The sequence below is a fragment of the Schistocerca americana genome, chromosome 2 (genome assembly GCF_021461395.2).
Source record: "Schistocerca americana isolate TAMUIC-IGC-003095 chromosome 2, iqSchAmer2.1, whole genome shotgun sequence".
Classification (NCBI taxonomy): domain Eukaryota; kingdom Metazoa; phylum Arthropoda; class Insecta; order Orthoptera; family Acrididae; genus Schistocerca; species Schistocerca americana.
Genome location: NC_060120.1, coordinates 707,454 through 727,305, shown reverse-complemented (window position 1 = coordinate 727,305; position 19,852 = coordinate 707,454). Strand labels below are relative to the sequence as shown.

The 19,852-nt window shown below is 42.5% G+C and overlaps 1 protein-coding gene across 1 annotated transcript in view; it reads right to left on the bottom strand.

Annotated features, from left to right (window-relative positions):
• Nucleotides 1–8,719: 8,719 nt before the first annotated feature.
• The window catches only part of LOC124596574 (cytochrome P450 9e2-like), a 94,363-nt gene continuing 83,230 nt past the window's right edge, over nucleotides 8,720–19,852 (bottom strand). The window contains exons 6-7 of the mRNA XM_047135767.1: nucleotides 19,442–19,705; nucleotides 8,720–11,545 (exon numbers count right to left, since the gene is read on the bottom strand). Of these exons, the coding sequence (XP_046991723.1) occupies nucleotides 11,310–11,545; nucleotides 19,442–19,705 (500 nt within the window). The 3' untranslated portion in view covers nucleotides 8,720–11,309. The remainder of the gene's footprint in view (nucleotides 11,546–19,441; nucleotides 19,706–19,852) is intronic.

Sequence of the window (19,852 nt, the reverse complement as noted above, 5' to 3'; positions counted from 1 at the left end):
GCCACAATAATGCGTTCACTATGCTGTTTGTAGTAGCTTACCCGCACTCCTATTTTCTTATTCATTATTAAAGCTACTCCTGCATTATCCCTATTTGATTTTGTATTTATAACCCATTTGCTACTGAGCATCTCTCTTGCAGAGTCTTCCACTGGAGTTTATTTCTCATCTCCGTAACGCTTTCACGATTACCAAATGATCAAGTAACGAAGCACGCTGCTCTCCGTTGGATCTCTTTTATCAACCCTATCTGGTACAGATCCTACACCGGTAAGCAGTATCCAAGCAGTGGGCCAACAAGTGTACTGTAACCTACTTGCTTTGTTTTCGGATTGCATTTCCTTAGGATTCTTCCAATGAATCTCAGTCTGGCATCTGCTTTACCGACGATTAATTTTATATGGTCATTCCATTTTAAATCACCCCTAATGCCTACTCCCAGATAATTTATGGAATTAACTGCTTCCATTTGCTGACCTGCTATATTGTAGCTAAATGATAAAGGATCTTTCTTTCTATGTATTCGCAGCACATTACGCTTGTCTACATTGAGATTCAATTGCCATTCCCTGCATCATGCGGCAATTCGTTGCACATCCTCCTGCATTACAGTACAATTTTCCACTGTTAAAATCTCTCGATATATTACAGCATCATCCGTAAACAGCGTCGGTGAACTTCCGATGTTATCCACAAGGTCATTTATATATATTGTTAATATCAACGGTTCTACGACACTCCCCTGTGGCACACCTGAAATCACTCTTACTTCGGAAGACTTTTTTCCTTTGAGAATGACATGCTGCGTTTTGTTATCTAGGAACTCTTCAATCCAATTAAACAATTGGTCTGATAGTCCATATGCTCTTACTTTATTCATTAAACGACTGTGGGGAACTGTATCAAACGCCTTGCAGAAGTCAAGAAAAACGGCACCTAGCTGGGAACCCGTGTCTATGGCCCTCTGAGTCTCATGGACAAATAGCGTGAGCTGGGTTCCACACGATCGTCTTTTTCGAAACCCATGCTGATTCCTACAGAGTAGATTTCTAGCCTCCAGAAAAGTCATTATACTCGAACATAATACGTGTTCCAAAATTCTACAACTGATCGACGTTAGAGGTATAGGTCTATAGTTCTGCACATCTGTTCGACGTCCCTTCTTGAAAGCGGGGATGACCTGTGCCCTTTTCCAATCCTTTGGAACGCTACGCTCTTCAAGAGACCTACGGTACACCGCTACAAGAAGGGGGTCAAGTTCCTTCGCATACTCTGTGTAAAATCGAATTGGTATTCCATCAGGTCCAGCGGCCTTTCCTCTTTTGAGCGATTTTAATTGTTTTTCTATCCCTCTGTCAGTTATTTCGATACCTACCATTTTGTCATCTGTGCGACAATCTAGAGAAGCAACTACAGTGCAGTCTTCCCCTGTGAAAGAGCTTTGGAAAAAGTTAGTCTGTCATCCTCTGTTTCAGTACCATTTTGGTCACAGAGTGTCTGGGAATTTTGGTTTGATCCACCTACCGTTTTGACATTAGACCAAAATTTCTTAGGATTTTCTGCCAAGTCAGTACACAGAACTTTACTTTCGGATTCCTCGAACGTCTCTCGCATAGCCCTCCTCACACTACATTTCGCATCGTTAAGTTTTTGTTTGTCTGCAAGGATTTGGTAATGTTTATGTTTGCTGTGAAGTTCCCTTTGCTTCCGTAGCAGTTTTCTAACTCGGTTGTTGCACCACGGTGGCTCTTTTCCATCTCTTACGATCTTGCTTGGCACACACTCACCTAATGCATATTGTACGATGGTTTTGAACTTTTTCCACTGATTCTCAACACTATCTGTGCTTAAGATAAAACTCTTGTGTTGAGCTGTCAAGTACTCTGAAATCTGCTTTTTGTCACTTTTCCTAAACAGAAAAATCTTCCTACCTTTTTTAATATTTCTGTGTACGGTTGAAATCACCGATGGTGTAACCGTTTTTTGATCGCTGATTCCGTGTTCTGCGTTAACTGTTTCAAATAGTTCGGGTCTGTTTGTCACCAGAAGGTCTAATACGTTATCGCCACGAGTCGGTTCTCTGTTTAACTGCTCAAGGTAGTTTTCAGATAATGCACTTAAAAAAATTTCGCTGGAGTCTTTGTCCCTGCCACGTGTTATAAACGTTTGAGTCTCCCAGTCTATATCTGGTAAATTAAAATCTCCACCCAAAATTATAACATGGTCGGGAAATCTACTCGAAATATTTTCCAAATTTTCTTACAGGTGTTCTGCCACAACAGCTGCTGAGCCAGGGGGTCTATAGAGACATACAATCACCATGTCTGAGGCTGCTTTAATCGCGACCTTCACCCAAATTATTTCACATTTAGGATCTCCGTCAATTTCCTTCCATACTATTGCACTTTTTATCGCTATAAAAACGCCTCCCCCTTCACTCTCCAGCCTGTCTCTGCGGTATACATTCCAGTCTAAGTTTAGTATTTCATTACTGTTTACATCTGGTTTCAGCCAAATTTCCGTCCCTACTACTGTGTGGTTTATTAATGAGAGCAGTTCTGGGACCTTTTTTATAGAGGCTCCTGCAGTTTACTATTACCACATTAATATTGTTATTCCCTGTGGCGTTTTGCCTACTGCTACCTTGTCGCGTGTCAGGAGGCGTCTTGTCGGGCCTATGGAGGGAATTCTCTAACATAACAACCCACATGTGCACTCCACACGTACTCCACTACCCTTGTAGCCGCTTCCTGCGTGTAGTGCACGCCTGATCTATTCAGGAAGACCCTAGATTTCTCCACCCGATAGCGGAGGTCGAGAAATTTGCACTCCAGATCTGCGCAGAATCGTCTGAGCCTCTGGTTTAAGCCTTTCATTCGGCTTCAAACCAGAGGACCGCGATTGGTTCTGGGAACGAGCTCAGATTCCACCCCGTGAGCGAGGCTTTCCGCCTTCACCAACTCCGCCAACAGCCTGTATGAACTGAGGATTACCTCTGAACCCAGACGGCAGGAGTCATTGGTGCCGACGTGAGCAACAATTTGCAGTCGGGTGCACCTAGTGCTCTCTATCGCCGCTGGCAGGGCCTCCTCCACATCTAGGATGAGACCTCCAGGCAAGCAGACAGAGTGAACACAGTCCTTCTTCCCCGACCTTTCCGCTATTTCCCTAAGGGGCTCCATCATCCACCTAACATTGGAGCTCCCTATCACTAATAAACCCCTCCCCCCGTGTGCCTGCTCGGACCTTGCTGAAGGAGCGGCCACATGTCCACTCACAGGCAGAGCGGGCGATGCCACACGGCCAGCCTCCACATTGTCCCTCCGCCTCGTGCGACGCGAACGCCAATGAATCCGCCATTGTCCTGGGGAGAGGGTAGCCCAATTGCACCCGGTACCCATGGTTAATTAATCTTGTAAAAGTTTGCATTAAGAAAAAGGCTTCCTTATACGATGTAGTATAATGTTGTGCATTGTAAAATAGATAACTGTGTTATATGCTATAATGGATCATTGACCCTTAGATTATTTATGACAAATAAAAATAATAAAATCACACATCCAAAAAGTCTCTGTACAGTGCTGACCTATTATTTATTTAGCGTATGGCATGTACAAATCACGTTTATAGAGAAATAACCTGCTACAATAACTTTATAACTTTGGCACTAAGCCGGCCGAAGTGGCCGTGCGGTTAAAGGCGCTGCAGTCTGGAACCGCAAGACCGCTACGGTCGCAGGTTCGAATCCTGCCTCGGGCATGGATGTTTGTGATGTTCTTAGGTTAGTTAGGTTTAACTAGTTCTAAGTTCTAGGGGACTAATGACCTCAGCAGTTGAGTCCCATAGTGCTCAGAGCCATTTGAACCATTTTGGCACTAAAAAACAAGACATAAAGAATTAAATACACTTATGTCATGAACAACATATATATAATTACAAATTAACATTTAGGTTTTTAATATTTTGAACTGCACTTCGAGTCGCATCCAGGAAGTCCGTTGTTTGACCTGAGTAGACTCTCAGAGGGCGCTCTGCAATGATGTGCCGGATCGTCTGCTTCTCAGTGCCGCAGTCGCACTTTGGGGATGGTGCTCTTCCCCATTTGTGTAGAGAGTCCGCACATCGGCCATGGCCCGTCCAGATCCTGTTGAGGATGGTCCAGGTTTTACGTGGTAAGCCAAAGCCTGGAGGTCTGTTCGACGGTTTCAGTAAGGTGTTTACCTGTGGTGGTGCAGATTCTTCCCATTCCACTTTCCAGCGTTCTTCAAAACAGAAACCATTTTCCTCCAGATCTTTAGCCCTTATAAGAGGTGGATGTCTAGAGCGCAATCTATCTCTGTCAATGCCATTGCTCAAAGCGTGAATCGGAAGTTGCGGGTTGTCTTGTATTTTTTTAAATTCTCTGAGAAGCGCATATTCTCTTCGTAAGTGAGGTGGCGGTATGTGGCTCAGTACAGGTAGCCAGTGAAGGGGAGTAGAGTTTATTGTACCTGAAATAATCCTCATAGTTTGGTTCAGTACTGTGTCCACCATCTTGGTGTGAGAGCTCTTTTGCCAAACAGGGGAACAGTACTCTGCCGCAGAGTAGACAAGTCCCAAAGCAGACCATCGCTAGGTAGAGGCGGAGGAGCCCCAGCTGGTACCACACAGTTTCTGAATGATATTGTTCCTAGTACGGATTTTTGCAGCAGTGTTGATGAGGTGTTGTTTGTAGCTCAGGGTTCTATCTAATGTCAGTCCCAGGCATTTTGGATTTTTATAATAAGGCAGAATATTGTTATCAAAATATATCGTAAGGCGTCTGTTAGCCAATTTATTATTCAGGTGGAAACACATAGCCTCAGTTTTAGTTGGACTAGGTTGTAGTCTCCTTTCACGAAAGTGCGTTCCCAGCAAGGACAAGTCGCTTGTCAGGGCAGTCTCAGTATGCTCCATATCTCGATGTTGTGTAGCTATGGCCCAGTCATATGCATATCCAAACTTTTCAGATTTAGTATTAGGCATATCGGCTATATACATGCTGAAAAGTAGCGGTGCCAGGACTGATCCTTGGGGCAAGCCATTATTGAGCTTCATTGTTTTGCTCCTATAATTTCCAAGTATCACCTGGAATGGTCTGTTGCAGAGCATCTCGTTGGTAAGGTTAGCTATTTTCAAACATGGCACGATGCGGAGTAGTTTGTAAATCAGGCCTTGCCTCCACACAGTATCATAAGTCGCTGTCAGGTCTATAAATACCACGGCTGTTCTTTCTTGTCTTTGGAAGCCTGCCTCGATGTAGGAAGTTAGTGAGAGGACTTGATCTGTGCAGCTCCTGTTTGGCCGGAAGCCTGCTTGTTCCACAGGGATACACTTTAGGATATCTGCACCTATTCTGTTACATATAAGCCTCTCCAGTAGTTTGTAGATCATGCTAAGAAGGACAATTGGGCGGTAGCTGTTTGGTTGGTCATTCGGTTCACCTGGTTTCAGTATCGCTATGAGTTTTGCTTTCTTAAGGGTGTTTGGTATTCTTCCAGTTTCCATCATGCTAGAGAAGAACTGTGCAAGCCATAATTTTGCAAATTTACCGCAGTGAATCAGAAACTCTCGATGAATTCCATCAAAACCTGGGGCTTTCCGTGGCTTGATGTCTCTCAGAGCCAGTGTTATCTCTTCGATTGAGAGGGGCTACGAGTGTAGTGAATTGTTTCCTACTAAAGATTACAACTTTTTAAGTTCCTTTTTAACTTTTATGGTATGAGCTCGATCCCCTGGAGCTCTAGAGGTTTTACTGATGTGCGCCGCAACTGTGTTTGGAGAAATAGAGCTGGTTGGTCGTTTGTTCCTGCTACTGCCACCAAGCTTCCCCAGTAGCGACCACGCCTTTCTGCTTGATTTTGTGAAGTCCATTTCCTCAACAGTCTCTATCCATTTAGTGCGCCTGGCAGCGTCCAGACTGTGCAATAAGTCATCTGCAGTCTCCCTGTCCCCATGCTCTAGGAACTGTTTATAGAGGCGCTCACTCTCTTCGTACCACTCCGGCACGTATTCTTTTCCTTATCCCCGGGGAATGCTGTTCTTAGCTGAGCTGATGACTGCTCCCACAAATCTTTTGTAATTTTTATAAGTTGGAGGTATCCATCCAAGTCGTTTATCAAGTTTTTCTGAGAAAGTAGCCCAGTCCGCTTTCCCAAAGATCCACCTGGGCCGAGGATATGAGGAAATTAGGGGGATAGTAAGGCCTATTTCTATGAGCACCGGATGATGTTGGGAGTGAGGCAAGTCCCCAAGTATTCTGCGGGAGGCTGGTATAGGTTTGTTATTAGTGTCAGCCGTAACAAAGCATAGATCAGGGTGGGTTTCAGTTCCCCATGCAGCTGACTGAAATGTACTTTGGTCTTTGGCGTCAAAGATTAGCTGTGTATTGCAGTCTTCAGCCCATTTCACCAAGTCTTCACCATTCTGGTCAGATGTACGGTATTTCCACAGTTCATGGTGGCTGTTGAAGTCACCCACATGTATTGTGGGGTGAGGCAGGGGTTGTAGAACTTGTGGAGGCCACGAGTGGCCTGGAGGTTTGTAGATGTTGTTTACTGTTAGTTCACCTACTTTTACAGTAACTTCGTGGATATCACATGTGGTAGATGTAGAAATAAGGACTGCATCTTCTATGTCCTTTCTAACGTACATTGCTGTACCATAATGCCTGTGATGTGTAGCACCTATCAGGTCATAGCCCGTTATTTTAGCTCTTGATCTTAGCTGCTCATCGTTTTCTGTATGGGTCTCCTGGATTGCAACTATGTCAATGTTGTACAATGTTAAAATTTTGTGCATGTATTGGCATTGGGCTTTACTTATGCCTTCAATATTAAGTTGGCAGACTCGTACGATTGGTACGAGCTGTCCAATCAAGTTGCCCTCAGAAGGACACTCAGCATTCCGTTTTCTGTGAGTCATCGTGATTTGATTATGACCAGGAGATCGTTTACCGATTGTCTGGTCGCCAGTATGGTGCTAGTTCATTTAGCGTTACCCAGGGTGCACGTGTAGTTTTCGAATATGGACGCAAACAAGCTTTACAGCCCTGCTGACCTATTAAATATATTTATCAGAAATCAGAATACAATATTTTAAGAGAAGTAGCAAATCAAAGATGGGGTGAAGTGTGTTGAGAAACTAGAGTAAAATCGAAATTCTCTAAACTCTCACAATGGGTAACAGCCAGTGTTAAGAAGCCCAGCTCAGTTCCAAGGAAAAGTGTCATAATGAAAGAGGGTGCTTGAAATTTTATCATAGGTACACACAGATTTAGAGGAAGGCGTTGTTCGCTGCAAAAATATCGTTTAATGGGAAAAAAAGTATAAAATGCAGAGACTATATGCAAAGCACTCTGTGACGTTATTAAACAAGAAACAGGAAGAGACAAACGCATATTAACATGCCATTAAGTGGAGGGTTAGAGTTATAAGTGATCCACACCACCTACCAAATTATATGGATGAACATATTTCAAGTTATGTAGAGAAATTACAGTAAAAATTCCGAAAAAATACGTAGCAGCTTTTAACAATTATGCGCTAAGTGTAGTGAGGTTTCTACCAGCCATAGAATAGAAAGGCAGTAACATTGTGCAATATCTAAAAATAAAAACGTTTGTAGGTTTAAATAAAGTACCAATATGTGTGTCGATACAAGGTTCCTTCACAAGCATAATAAATGAGTCACTTCCGTCTGGGGAATTTCCAGAATATTTAAAATAGGCAACAGCTGTTCCCCCGCCAAAGAAATGTCATGCAGAAGACACAGATAGCTATTGGCTTGCCCATTTCCATGCTGTCACCATTCTCAAAAATAATAGAGTTAGTTATGATAGCTTAAAGAATTATTTGTACAAATGCAATCATCTATGTGAATCACAGTTTATATTCAGAATGGTAGAAGTATGGAATCAGCCACTGTGGACTTCACAAAAGTGGTAGCTGATTCTTGTGTCAAAGATAAGTACTTCATAGCCATATTCTTAGACCTTCTTAAGGCTTTTGTTGCTGTTGACCACAAAATTCTATTAAATAATCTAGAATCATTAGGAATAAAAAGCATAGGTAGTGATTGATTATAATTATACACCCAGTAGATAAGGTACAAAGAGTACACACACTTATCACAAGGAAAATACATTAAATTTCCTCAGGGTAGAGTATTAGGACCAATACTGTTTGCGATATACATCGGTGAGTTTCCCAGTAGTTTTAGTTATGGGATAAAAATTCCATTTGTTGGTAACAGTAATATTATAATCACTCAAAAAACAAGAGAACTCCTAGCAGAGTAAGGAGATGAAACCCTCAAGAAGTTTACAACAGGTCAATATGAAATAATGTGACAGTGAACATAAGGAAAACAAACGCCGGGAATTTTAGTTTGAAGAGGAAAAAAAGACACATAAACTAAATATAGACAGCATCTCTACAGACTGAATAACAAACACATAATTTCTGCGGATGAATACTGATTCTCAGTTTAAGTGGTTGAACAGACAAAGCTACCTGAAACAGCATGTCATCAGTATGTTATATTCTTAGAATCCTGTCATAATTATGTAACAGCCAGTATCTTTAAGTTACAGACTATTCAAATGTACACTCAGTTCTTAACTATGGAATTCGTTTCCGAACAATAAAGACACACAAAAAAGAACACAGTTTTCGAACGACAGAAAAGGGCCATAGTAGCAGAGTTTATTGTAAAGATATGTAAGAAACAATGGAGATATTAAAGACAGCGTGTGAGTACATAATCAGTTAGTTGCATGCATCACAAATAAACTCATTCATGATAATTACTGCACAAACAGCTCTGTCATGACCATGGAACGAGATCTACACTGAATTTACAATTACAAAATACCAATAGAAATCAGAAAACAGTTTTCTACATACGAATAAAATTGCACAATAGATTGACCAAGGAGATTAAAGAGATTACTAACAGTAACTTATTTAAAAAGGCGGTTAAAACACCTGTTAAGCAATGCGTTTTATACAATGAAGGATTACTTAAATAACTCTGGTTAGGGATTTGACAAAAAATATAACACAAGTAGACGATTATAACGATAATAATGCTAAAACCTGATTTCAAATAACACTTATACACTAACTTTGTTTTCTTTCGTTCTTCTTTTTCTTACCTGGAAATACTTGCTCTCAAAGGTGAGCACTGTATAATACTAGTATTTCATCTTCTTTCTAAGTTGAACATCTGACTCCACATAGAAGGACAGTGAGTCGGTTTTTGAGGCTAGCAAACGAGTTGTGGTACACAAAATGGAAACAAACTTCATCACTAATGTCATGACGTCAGCTGATGCTGTGTACATTGTTAGGAAATAATGTGTATGTATTATATGTAGTGTGCGAAGTGTGTAAATGTGTACAGTCAATGAGAGTGAGAGGTAGTGTTTTACAGTGTGTAAATTATTAAATATCTTCCTTGAGAAATAGCATTTGTTCTAGGGATAAACCGAATAAGATAGCACTGCTTTAAACAATGTTTTGTCGACCACTTCTTTTCTGCATGAATTATACTTCTTAATTATTATTCCAATGAGTCTGAGCCAGTCTTGTACGTGGGAGAGTAAAAGATTCAGTCTTAATATTACCATCCAGATTTTGTTTGTTCTTGTTTCCTCCAAACCACTTCAAGAAAATATTGCAATAGTTCCTGCTCTCAGTCCACGACCAACCACTCGTCCCATCCCTGTCAAACCAGATCTGTAATTATACAAATGTCTATACAAATAAATCTTGTTATTTCTTAAATTGTAATGGCACAATATGTCCAATACCCTTGTACAGGTGATCTAATACAACTACTACAATATCAGTGGTAAACCGCTGGAAACAGTACCAGCTGTAAGATACCAAGGAGTAACTGTCCGACCGGACAGACGCAAGTGGAACGGCCGCATAAAACGAACAGTAGAGGAAACAGTTGCCAGGCTGAGAGTCACTGGAATAAAAATTTGGAAATAGAATTCATCCACAAAATAAGTGGCTTTCAGAACAATTGTAAAACGTTTTGTTGAATGTTTTTCGTGAGTCTGGGACCATTTCCAGGCTGGATTAATAGAAGAAATTGAGAAAATGCAAAGAAGTGTGTCACGTTTTGTTATGGTATCGTTTAAGAAGCGCGAGGCCGTTATGGAGATGTTTAGTAAACTGCAAGATTTTACAAGATAAGAGTTGAGTATCAAGGAGAGGTTTGTTATTGAAATTTAGAAAATAAATATTCCAAGAGGAAACAGTGAACGTATTATTTCCTGCTATGTTTCACGCGAAATGACTACAACAAGATGAGTTAGATAAATTGGAGCCGTTACAGAGGTTTACTGGCTGCGGTTATTCCCACTTGCAATACAGGAATGGAAAGGAGAAGGGAGAGCGAACGATAGTGGAGCCGCAACTACCTTCCACAACGCACCGTAAGGTATTTTTCAGAATATAAGTGTACTACCTAACCACGATATCATTGTACCTGGACTCCCACGGCTGATGCAGGAAACATGCGGTGACGTCACAGGCACGGTGGTGGCCAAGGAAACCGCATCGCACAGTGAATGTGTTCGGCACAGCTGTGCATATATTATCAAGTGGTTTAGCGTATCCTCGTGAATTATCAGGGTAAAAACGCTCGATAAACTGACCGAAGGGCCCAAACTCCCAGGCGCAATAACACTGTGGGCGAGTAATAGAGGCAGATTACATGCTTGATTACCAGAGGTGCGTAGGATCATTACAATAGCAGGTACTTTCCAAGAAGAGTAATTTGAAAGCGGCAGACTAAATTTGTAGTTTACTGTGCGTATTCTGTGTGTAACTTGCATACTGCGAGGTGATATAGTGGTTGTCAGACTCCACATGTCCGAGATTTAATCGTCAGGCGGTCTTCAGATTTATGTGTTATCACAGCTTTCACCTCTGTTGATGAAGAAACTTCACTGTGGTGGGGAGGCCACTGCAGGTAATTCTGTAGCTGGCTAGTTATTTGTCGAAAAATTGGAGAAATTCAAAAACATATTCTCTTCAATTTAACAACGCCTAATAAAGCACTGCCGTGTTAAAACGATCCTTCGAGTTGGAGACAGCTCTACTTTCTTCTTAAGATTCTCGTAAAAAATCTGAGTCATTACTTATTTACAGACCTCGAATTTGTATGTCGCAAGTGTTGCGCGTCAGCTGAAAAGTTCTCCACGGACTACCTGTGATCCCCTTCTGCTCTCATATTCTACAGAATACAAGATTCTTGTACTAGAGTAGTACCAGTTACAAATTTCTCATTAACACGCTCTCTCGAGAGCCCCCGAACGAGCCAACTTCGCTGTCCAATTGTGTTCGACGTCTGCGCTGCACCCCGAGCCAGCTGCCGCCCTTAATGGCCATCGTCAGACTGCTGGGGTCCGTCTGGAGAGTCGCCGGCGTTTCGGCGACGGCCACCAGGCTGAACCGCGCCAGCAGGTGCACCAGCACCAGCTTCACCTCCATCAGCGCGAACCTCTGCGCTGCAACAACAAGACCCCAGTCAGAAGCATATTCTGTGCTCGTAATTTGCTACCTACTGGTGTTCTCAAGGAGTTAGTATTAATTACTTTCCTATTATTCAGTTGTGTAGAAGACATAATTAGCCCAAAAAGAACATGTGTATCTTTCAGGAGGTGCTTACCGATGTTTCATTCTAGTATATCTCTAAAGATTAGCTATTTGTAGCTCGTCATCGTCTTCATTTAAAGGAAAAATTTCTCGGTACACACCATTTACCTAGTTTCTAGGCTTCCACAAGGTGATCCTGTGAGGACTGCGGTTTAAACTATCAGTCGAACGTATCTTGTAATCACTTTTATTCGTTTCTCTCGATGCCGTAGCCATCCATAAAGTAAGAAATCTCGATAAACGAAACCGCCTCTGCTGCCCAAGCTCTAATTTATAATTCTGGACAATCACAATTAAACAGATGATCTCGCAGAGCCATTTACAAGTGTCTTCGTCAGAATGTGCAGTCGACACATGAAGCATATGCGACGACTTCACAGCCACAGTAACGGTGGTCCAGATCTTCACGGCTGGCTGGTTCCGCTTGTGCTTGTGCAGAGTGTTATAGGAGAATTTTGGCAGCCGAGATGATTTCTTTACCAGAATTTCCTTCTTCAGTATACCCACTTAACGCTGCATGTGCTCGTACAGAGGTTGGACAAAAATATGGGAAGACTGCCGCAAATGCATTGTTAATCATAAATGCAGATGCTAGCCAAGCCTGGAGCATGCCTTCTTGTACATGACCACAAATGGCAGCCTTGCTGTGTCCTCAGTACGGTACAAGTGTCAGTCGTGCCAACAACGGTGTTCTGTATAGTTGTGAGTGCCTTGTGTAAGAGCTAAGTGAATTCGAACGTGGGCAAATTGTTTCTGCTCGTATGATGGATGTTTCCGTGGCAAAGGGAGCCAAAGTGTTTGGTGTTTCAAGAGCCACTGTATCGTTTATACCATATAGAGGGAAAGAGAAAAAATATCATGCGCCAAGTCGAAACACGGACGAGACTGCTTGCTCAGTGATCGCCACAGATGGTGATTGAAGAGGACTGTGACGGTTAATAAAAGGACGACAGTAACAAGTATATGCAGAAGTGGATGGCCCACTCGCGAACTATGTCAGCAGGAGCAAACCAGAACTGCAAAGCCGCTCGTCGCTGGCGGAAATGCCTGTAACAGAAAACATTTTGTCGAAGCGATAAAACCTCGACCATGGGGCAATGGAAGAAAGTCGTTCGCTAAGAGGAGTCTTTTTTCACACAGTGCCCAACTTCTGCCCGACTTTAGGTCCCAGGAGTGAACCAGGTGGGCGATGATTTGGGCACCCATATCGTGACATCCCATGGGTTCCGTGGTTAATCCGGAAGGTCACGTTACTGCCAAGGTCTATATCACCTTTGGCTTATCAGGTCCATCCCCTGGTAAAACTCTCCCCCCCCCCTTTTCCCCTCTCTAGTGGCGGTGCTTTGTTCCAAGATGACAAGACCTCTATTCACTAAGCTCACGTCGTCCAGGGCTGGATGAATTGTAGCATCCCTGTGGCCGGAACAGACACCGTGTCTAATACTACTGAGCCTTTGTCGCCTACTTTGGAGAGATGGGTGTGCCATCGTTTTCCACCTCCATCATCGTTACCTCAACTTGACAAAATTTCGCAGGACAATAAGATTCCCTTGAAAACCGTACGTGACCTGTCCCTTCTCAGACGACTGGAAGCTATTTTGAAAGGCAAATGGTCTCATACTGCATATTAGGCATGGCAATGTGTTGTGTTTTTGCTGTTTCCATATTTTTGGCGAACCCCGGGTATATTTAACTCTCTCCAAGTTCACTATCAATCCTAGAAATTTCTTAACAGTTCGAAAAAAATCTTATTTTCTTAACAGTTCGAAAAATAAATCTTATTTCTGTGGACTGAACTCTCAAGCATTTCTTAACTGCCAAAGTTTCGCTGTTTTTTACTAACTCGATACAGTCATTCTTTTGTAAAACATCTTTTTTTTTAATCTACATATCATGACATGGCAAGCGCTTTGGTTGTCTGCGTTTTGGTTGTCCAGAAAATGTTCCAACTTGAAAATCACCTCGTCGTCATTCCGAAAATGCCTCGTAACCAATGTTTCCTCAAGTACTCACTGGACGCCATGTCAGGAGAATATAGCGGAATGATTCAAAGTTTTACGAGCTGCCGTCTACCAATATGATTTGGTAGTTTTATTACACTACATAAATGGTGTAGTAAATGGTAGGACTACCGGCAGTTTTGGTAAGGAAGGAAATACAAATGGATGTCTAAGAGAGAATCTGGGAGCCAACAACTTCTCTTTGTTTGCCTCTTCGTTTCGTACACGCAGAATATACACTCGCATTTTGTAAGTAATATAAACCAGCTGATCGTGTAATTTCCGCGCTTTTATGTATACAAAGCAATTTCTTTTGATGCAATCATAGTTTACACCCACAGACATAAAAGTATATAATTATTGTTCTCATCTTGTGCTCAGGGCAAGAAATTCCTGTTATTATTGATAAACGCGAAAGTTATTTATGAGTAGTAGAAATATATTTCATATAATCGAATAAGTTTTGAAGCTAAGATTGACATAATTTTGTGTTGCAGCTTTTTTATTTTACATTTTTGTTGTCAAAATTTGGTTTTATAACGCTGTATGATAAAAGTGTTTGTTTTCTATATTTTTACTACAATAAAACCTAAATTAAAAATTGACAATTTGTGTTTTATTATAAATACTGCTATTTTTAACTAACAGACAAGAGGACAACTATGTAGAAGAAAAATATTCCGTATGTTACACAGCCCTTTATAAATCCTCATTCAGTGTCCAGACGGTTCAGCGCTTCTGGTTTTTAATGGAATCTAGAGAGACGCCGATCGCACATGTAAAGAAAGCGACTGTGATGGGGTAACACACCACACGTATGCAGCACACCTAACGTACAGGTAACTGACCAAAGCTGCTAGGAAATCTACTACAGTCTACGCTTAATTATGATAGTCTATGATAGACTACCCTAATTTTACAGGTCTGTGTATAGTCCAAAGGAGAAGCATGCATAATTGTGTCCTGTGCAGAATGCTGCGGAAAATTGTTGTGGTTCAAAATCGGCCCCTTGGGAAGTTTACAGTGAGGAGATTTTGGTAGTATGCTACTGTTACAGTTTGCCCCTTATGAACATAATTTGTTTTGACCAAACCATGGCATCCAGCATCACCTGAGTCTAGGTTGGCTGGGTATCGCCCGTTTCGGCGGCGAAGAACCCACATGTTGTCACTGTTTTCCTTCCTCCTCTGTGTCGGGGTCATAATGTTGCATCTAGAGGCGTCTGAAGCCTGAGAACAGTCTTGACACAGCTGCAGCATATCCATCGCTGCCTCCGTTCGACGGGCTTTTTGAATGAGTGTCAAAATGAAGGAAGATTATGCTACAACGTCCCGTCGACATCGACGTCATTCGAGATAGTGGCTCTGAGCACTATGGGACTTAACAGCTATGGTCATCAGTCCCGTAGAACTTAGAACTACTTAAACCTAACTAACCTAAGGACATCACGCAACACCCAGTCATCACGAGGCAGAGATAATCCCTGACCCCGCCGGGAATCGAACCCGGGAACCCAGGCGCGGGAAGCGAGAACGCTACCGCACGACCACGAGCTGCGGACATTCGAGATAGTGAATGGATGTCAGCAGTCGCGGAACACAGCAACGGGTGATATTTATTATGTTGAAAACGTCGTGCAAGATGTTGAAAATTCATCCATAAGTGATTTTTCACTTTTTCAGCTATTGCCTCGATTCCGGCGCGCTTGTCTTCGAGAACCCGGGCATCCTCTTGCGAATCCCGGGTCTTTACGCTGAGATTGTGTACCACTTCAGCAATTCAACTTCATCAACTCAAAAATGATCATTCCAACGTTCTTCCCCTTAAAATGGGATGCGCCATTTTCTTTTCAAAATTGCAGTGGCGTGGCGTGGTACAGCGATGTGAGGATTTCAGCGTTCACCAGTATTGCAGATACATAACTGCAACAACAAAAATAATGCAATAATTAAAACCTTATGACTACCCTCATACCTCCATATCCTAACAGAAACCTGTCTGTTGATGGCAAGTGGAATAAAATGCCCATATCTTGTCTTCGGCATTTACTTTTGTGTACCGTGACACACTGATTGAGCCAACCTTCCTCTATACTTCGAGGGTCCGTGACGGTGTAACGTGTTTGCTGCTCATCAGTTCGTGTTGTCCAGCACTGAAATGACACGTGATGCGCTGCATTGTGGCCTCTGTTACAGTGTGCGACAGTTCAAGGTGGACCGTGAAACTAACACTTTGCAGCGCGTGGCACATGGCTATGCCGACGACACACAGTTCACCCTCGATACGACGGCGTGCGGTAGTTCCAGTCCTTGCAGACTCAGAGATGGAGAGCCTGCTTACTGCGCCAGACAAGGCCTGCCAGTATCATGCGTCAGTCTACGTCTGACGATAACCCAATCACATGATATGGCGAACCACTGTTTTCGCCGTGGAACAGGAGGTCTGCAATACAGCAGCTATCGCTGATTAAATACCTTGTATTCATCACTATTGTCCGTTGTGTGGTCATTACAAATTTGAAGATTGCCTCCTACTTGCGGATACTCATTGCTTGCGGCCAGATAGCTGAAACACGTTATTCTGAACGCTGAGCGCTGATGTCATTTGTGTCGTTCCTCTTTTGAGACAATCCTTTTTTTAATAAACAGCTGTATCTAAAGTTATATCCCAACTAGCTCCGCAGATGGGGAGGACATCGAGGAAATACATTATGAGATAAAAGAAATTATTCAGACAGTCAAGGGAGCTGAAAATTTAATAGTTATGGGGGGACTGGAATTCGATAGAGGGAAAAGGAAGAGGAGGAAAAGCAGTAGGTGAATATAGACTGAGGAAAAGGAATGAAAGAGGAGGCCGCCTGGCTGAATTTTGCACAGAGCATAATTTAATCATAGCTAATGCTTGGTTCAGGAACCATGAGAAAGGTTGTATACGTGGAAAAAACCTGGAGACACAGTAAGGTTTCAGGGTGATTGTATAATGGTAAGACTGAGGTTTCCGAAACAGGTTTTAAATTGTAAGGCATTTACAGGGGCAGATGTGGTCTCTGACCACAATTTATTGGTTATGAACTGTAGATTAAAACTGAAGAAACTGCTAAAAGGTTGCAATTTAAGAATATTGGGCCTGTATAAATTGAAAGAAGCAGAGGTTGTAGAGAGTTTCAGACACAGCATTAGGGAACGATTGGCAAGAACAGGGGAAAGGGATACAGTAGAAGAAGAATGGGTAGCTTTCAGAGATGAAATAGTGAAGGCAGCAGTGGATCAAGCAGGTAAAAAGACAAGGGCTTGTAGACATTCTTGGTTAGCACAAGAGACGTTGAACTTAATCTATGAAAGGAGAAAATATAAAAACGCAATAAATGAAGGAGGCGAAAGACAATGAAAACATCTTAAAAATGAGATCAACAGAAAGTGCAAAGTGGCTAAGCAGGAACGGCTAAAGGACAAATGTAAGGATGTAGAAGCATATGTCGCAGGAAAATTAAAGAAACCTTTGGAGATAAGAGAATCGCCTATACGAATACCAAGAGCTCAGATGGAAAACCAGTGCTAAGCAAAGAATGCAAAGCAGGAAGGCGGAAGGAGCATATAGATGGTTTATACAAGCAGCAATATTATGGAAATGGAAAAGGACGTAGATGAAGATGAGAAGGGAGCTATGAAACAGCGTGAAAAATTTTACAAAGCACTGAAAGACCTAAGTCAGAACAAGGCCCCGCGAGTACACAGCATTCCGTCAGAGCTACTGATTGCCTGGGCAGAGCCTGCCATGACAAAACTCTTCCATCTGGTGAGCAAGAGATGTGAGATGGGCGGAATACCCTCAGACTTCAAGAAGAATAAAATAATGCCAATTCCAAAGAAAGTAGGTGCTGACAGGTGTGAAAATTACCGAGCTATCAGTTAATAAGTCACAGCTGCAAAATACTAACACGAATACTTTACAGCAGAATGGAAAACTGGTAGAAGCCGACCTCGGGGAAGTTGTTTGGATTCATGAGAAATCTAGGAACACGTGAGGCAATGCTACCTCTACGACTTCTCATAGAAGATAGGTTAATGAAAGGCAAACCTACATTTATGTCATTTGTAGACTTAGAGAAAGCTTTTGACAATGTTGACTGTAATACTCTCTTTCAAATTCTAAAGATGAAAGGAGTCAAATACAGGGAGCGAAAGGCTGTTTACAATTTGTGCAGAAACCAAATGGGAACTATAAGAGTCAACGGGCACGAAATGGGAGCAGTGGTTGAGAAGGGAGTGAGACAGGATTGTAGCCTATCCCCGATGTTATTCAATCTGTATATTGAGCAAGCACTAAGGGAAACGAAAGAAAAATTTGGAGTAAGAATTAAACTGCAGGGAGAAGAAATAAAAACTTTGAGGTCTGCTGCTACATTGTAATTCTGTCAGAGACAGCAAAGGACTTGGAAGTGGAGTTGAATGGAATGGACAGTCTCTTGAAAAGAGCATATAAGATGGGCATTAAGCAAAGCAAGACGAGGATAATGAAATTTAGTCGAATTACATAAGGTGATACTGAGGGAATTATATTCGAAAACGAGACACTTCAAGAAGTAGGTGAGTTTTGCTGTTTGGGAAGCAAACTATCTGATGATGGCCGAAGTAGAGAGGATATAAAATGTAGACTGGCAATGTCAAAAAAAGCGTTTCTGAAGAAGAGAAATTTGTTAACATCGAGTATAGGTTTAAGTGTCAGAAGACCTTTCTGAAAGTATTTGTACAGAGTGTAGCCATGTATGGAAATGAAACATGGACGATAAACAGTTTAGACAAGAAGAAAATAGAAGCTTTTGAAATGTGTTACTACAGAAGAAAGCTGAAGATTAGATGGGTAGCCCACGTAGCTAATGAGGAGGTACTGAATAGAATTTCTCTTAGAAATTTGTGGCACAAGCTGACTAGAAAAAGGTATCGGTTGGTAGGACCCTTTCTGAGGCATCAAGGTGTCACCAATTTAGTACTGGAGGGAAGCGTGGGACGGGGGGGGGGGGGGCGGTAAAAATCGTAGGGGGAGGCCAGGAGATGAATACAGTAAGCAGATTCAGCAGGATGTAGGTTGCAGTAGGTACTCAGAGATGAAGAGGCTTGCACAGGATAGAATAGCGTGGAGAGCTGCATCAAACCAGTCTTTGGAGTGAAAACGACGACAATCACACGACAAGGGGCCGAAGCAATATGTTAATTATATTTACGTTTGTCTAAGGAGCGTCATTCTGTTTACGAGAAAGATATTTTACCTATGTGTTCTTCATGCATGGTCAGTGTATTTACTTTCAGTGTACTCCGTGTACTGTGCAATGAAAAAGTCACAATGCAAGAGAATATAACAATCATTTTTTAATGTGGGTAAAAAGACTTCGGCAAACAACGCCGCACTACTGCACCCCTTATCCCTGGAAGTAAACCAGTGAACAAGCTGAGGTCACCAATATAAACAGTGACCGGACGATCAAGAAGTTTCATTAATAAAACATTCTCGGGTTTCAAGCCGCGTCAAGTGGTTTACTGCCCACGAGCTTTCGGCAGAGATATCGTCTGCTATTGTCATCCACTTGACAGTGGCAGAGGAGATCTCTGCCGAAAGCTCGTGGGCAGTAAACCACTTGACGCGGTTTGAAACCCGAGAATGTTTTACTAACGGATGTCGCCGCGAAAGCATGCATTCGTACAAGAAGTTTAATGTCCCAATAGGTGGTTGCAACACGAGAAAAATGCTTACCAATGCACATGCGAGGCCCAGATCCGAAGGGGAAGTAACTGGACTTGTTGATGCTGCGCCTGTTCTCGGGGCTAAAGCGCTGCGGGTCGAAGCGCTCTGGCTGTGGGAAGTACTTGGGGTCGTTGTGGATGGCGTGGACGAACACCCAGACGTCGTCCCCGGGCCGCAGTTCGACTCCCCGGCAGTGCTCTGTGGCCGGCAGGCGGTAGGGTCGCACGCACTGGCGGTCGAGGACGAAGGCAGACGGGTACATCCGGAGCGACTCTGCGAACACATAACGGGGGAACTGTTCTCGTCAAACACACGTAGACACTTTTGGAAGTTACGGGAAGGCCACGAACCACATATTTTAAGCAAAAGTAGGATAAGGTTAAACAGCTGCCTCGGGAAGGAGAAAGGATGTTACGCTGA